This window comes from Galeopterus variegatus, unplaced genomic scaffold (assembly GCF_000696425.1).
Source record: "Galeopterus variegatus unplaced genomic scaffold, G_variegatus-3.0.2 Scaffold39131, whole genome shotgun sequence".
In the NCBI taxonomy this organism is placed as follows: domain Eukaryota; kingdom Metazoa; phylum Chordata; class Mammalia; order Dermoptera; family Cynocephalidae; genus Galeopterus; species Galeopterus variegatus.
The window spans coordinates 3,289-6,216 of NW_007765242.1; the positions used below are offsets into that span (position 1 = coordinate 3,289).

Consider the following 2,928-nt stretch of genomic DNA (forward strand, 5'->3'; position numbering starts at 1 on the left):
GCTGCAGAGCTTGTGACAGGCAGCACATGCAGGTATGAGCAGAGCGTGCATGCGCCCGTGCATGTATCATACGGTTCTGGAAGCTGGCTCCACGTGACAGCTGACCAAGTGCCAGGCTCTGTGCATGCGCTTTGCCCGCACCATCACCTTCCTTCTTCGCCACAAGCCCTCGAGATAGGTGCCGACGTGAACCCCACCACACTGATGAGGAGACTGAGGCTCAGAGAGGTGACATCACTGGGCCTGAATCATGTTCTAGCAAGTGATGGAAGCAGGATTTGAACTCAGGCCTCATGGGCTTCTGCCATCCTGTGCGTGTGTCCGTGCACACGTCCATGTGCCTCTGAACATGCTGTGTGCGAGCTGGTGTGCTTGGGTATGAGTGTGGGGGAAGGATACCTTCTGTGTGAGGCTGTAGGTTTGCCCAAAACTGCCTTTTGGGGTAAGGGGATATGTGGATGAACTCCTGTGGGGTCCATATGCTGATTGCATCGGGGGTTGGGGCGGAGCCGGCACTGCTGTGTGTGTGCACATTTGCACACCCATGTGTGGTGGGTGGGTGGAGGAGACCAGGGGTGGGGAGTGCTTCCTCGAGGCTCCCACCTGTCCCCTCTGGTCCCAGCCCCTGTTCTGGTTTCACCCACAGGGAGGGAAAGGTGAGAGGGGCATGCCTGGCCCATCAGGACCCAAGGGAGAGAAGGGAGCACGGGTAAGCGCTCCAGCCACGCCTTGTGAGGGACCCCTCCCAGCTGTGCCCTGTGGGGAGAGAGGGGGGGCGTGAGCCATCATCCCATCATCTCAGCAGGAAGCCTGCAGCCTGGCCCAAGTGGGGGGAGAGGGCCAGGGTCTTTCTAGGGGTTAGTGTGTAGAAGCCTTTATTTTCTAGGGACACCTGGGACTGTGGGATTCCTGGCCCAATGCTCCCCATGACAGGTCTAGAATGACTCCCCAGTGAGGCCCCACCCCTGATCCCCTGTTCCCTACCCCCAGGGCAATGATTGCATTCGAATATCCCAGGATGCTCCGCTTCAGGTAAGATCCAGAGCTGAGGCCTGATTCAGGGCCAATGCGGGGCCAGTTTCTAGGAAGGGGCTTTGCCCGCCACAGCCCGTTGGCTGACCCTGGACCCCTCTCAACACCTTGTCTCCCTGTTCAGTGTGCAGAAGGCCTGAAGGGAGAGAAGGGGGAGTCAGGAGCCTTGGTGAGTGTGGGACCATGGTTGGGGCAGGGGCGTGGGTCCTGGCCCAGCCTCACCCTCCTTTCCTCACCCCTTCTTTTGTGTCTTCTCCTCATCTCAGGGACCCTCAGGACTCCCAGGCTCAGCAGGCCAGAAGGTAACAGGCTTGGATTTGGGGGGTGGGTGCCAGGGAGGTCTGCGGGCCCTATAGCCATGAGGAGCTGGTGTCCAAAGTCTTCCGAGAGGATGGTATTCATGGGCACAGAGTTGGCAGTACCTGCCCCCATCCCTCCCAGTCATCCTGCCTTGTTCAAATACCCAGCAGAGCTGGAGGGAAATGCCATTGACTCCCCGAGTGAGTGGCCTGGCTGGCTGGGAAGTTCTTCCTGTTGTCTACCCTCCTGTGATAACTGAAGCCGTTCAATCTCAGGGGAGGCAGAGAGTAGGGGTCTAGAAGGCAGTTGTCCCTCCCTCAGAAGGGGCTGCCCTGGTTCTTCCAGTCCCTTCCCTCAGCCCCCGTCACTGCCTCTTCCTTCTGCAGGGCCAGAAAGGCGAGAGGGGCGATGCAGGCACCAAGGGCTCGCTGGGGAAGCCAGGCCGAGATGTACGGTGCTTGGGACCCCTTCCAGCCATGCCCCCAGCATGGGGTCTAGAAAGGCTGGAATCTCACCATCAGAATCCAGCCCCTCCCCTTGCTCAGACAGCAGAACAGGGGCCCAGGGAGGGGGAGGGAAGAGAGGGGCTGTGTCCCTGGGGTAGAGGAGGACCTGAACCCAGGCCTTTTGACTCCCAGCCTCAGAGCCCCTGACGAAGTTGACATTTGGTAGCCCTGGGGCACTGGGGTGGGCTCTGGTTTGGGGGAGGGGCAGTGGGAGTGGGACAGGTGGGTATTTGCCTGTCCAGGTGGAGGAGGTGCCAGGCCTCAGGCCCAGCCATTCTTACATCCTCCCCACCCCCACAGGGCCGACCAGGAGAGATCTGTGTCATCGGGCCCAAAGGGCAGAAGGTGAGCTGTGGGTGTCTGTGGGGTGGACAGGAGGTGGCAGGCTGAGGCGGCAGCTTGCTCACGCCCTCCTTATGTCTGTGCCAGGGAGACCCTGGCTTTGTGGGGCCTGAAGGGCTGGCAGGAGAGCCTGGGCCCCCCGGCCTCCCTGGGCCCCCTGGGATAGGACTGCCCGGGACCCCGGTGAGTACCCCCTTGCCTCTCCTGCCCTGGCCAGGGGTGGAGGAAATAAGGCTCTGTCCCATGGGTCCTGCTGGAGGCAGGGGTCAGGGTAGAAGATCTCACTGAAGTGAGAGGCCCCTGGGAAACATCCACCTGACCCTGTTTCTACCCTAGGGGGATCCAGGTGGCCCGCCAGGCCCCAAGGGAGACAAGGTAAGCAGAGCTGGGGTGCAGGCACATGGGGGAGATCGCTTCTTGGCAAAAGGAAAGAGGAGAATAGGATCGCTGCAGCAGGCATGTCCCAGAGAAGAGGTCAGGCTGAGGAGGCTTGGCTCAGCCAGGCCATCTTGATGGGGGTGTGTCCCCAAATCAGTGCTTGCTAAGGTGAGAGCCTTGGCCTGCATTCCAGGTATGAGCAGGACTAAGTCTAGTGATGACCACAATAGTGGCCTTAACTGGAGGGCCCAAGCTCGTTTTAGGGCCCTGTGCCTTGATGAGCAGAAAGCCTTGGAAATGTCTGTCTGTCTGTCTGCTGTGGTTTCTCTGGGGTCACCCGGATCACCTCCTAACCTGCTGCACCAGGGAA

The 2,928-nt window shown here is 60.2% G+C and overlaps 1 protein-coding gene across 1 annotated transcript; it reads left to right on the forward strand.

Annotated features, from left to right (window-relative positions):
* Positions 1-646: 646 nt before the first annotated feature.
* LOC103584045 (collagen alpha-1(XVI) chain-like) lies at positions 647-2,555 on the forward strand (the record flags this gene model as incomplete). Its single annotated transcript, XM_008565179.1, has 8 exons — positions 647-709; positions 991-1,032; positions 1,157-1,201; positions 1,299-1,334; positions 1,719-1,781; positions 2,139-2,183; positions 2,268-2,363; positions 2,517-2,555. Coding segments are annotated over 8 exons (429 nt in total), but the record flags the coding sequence as incomplete, so codon positions are not given.
* Between the last annotated feature and the right edge of the window lie 373 nt (positions 2,556-2,928).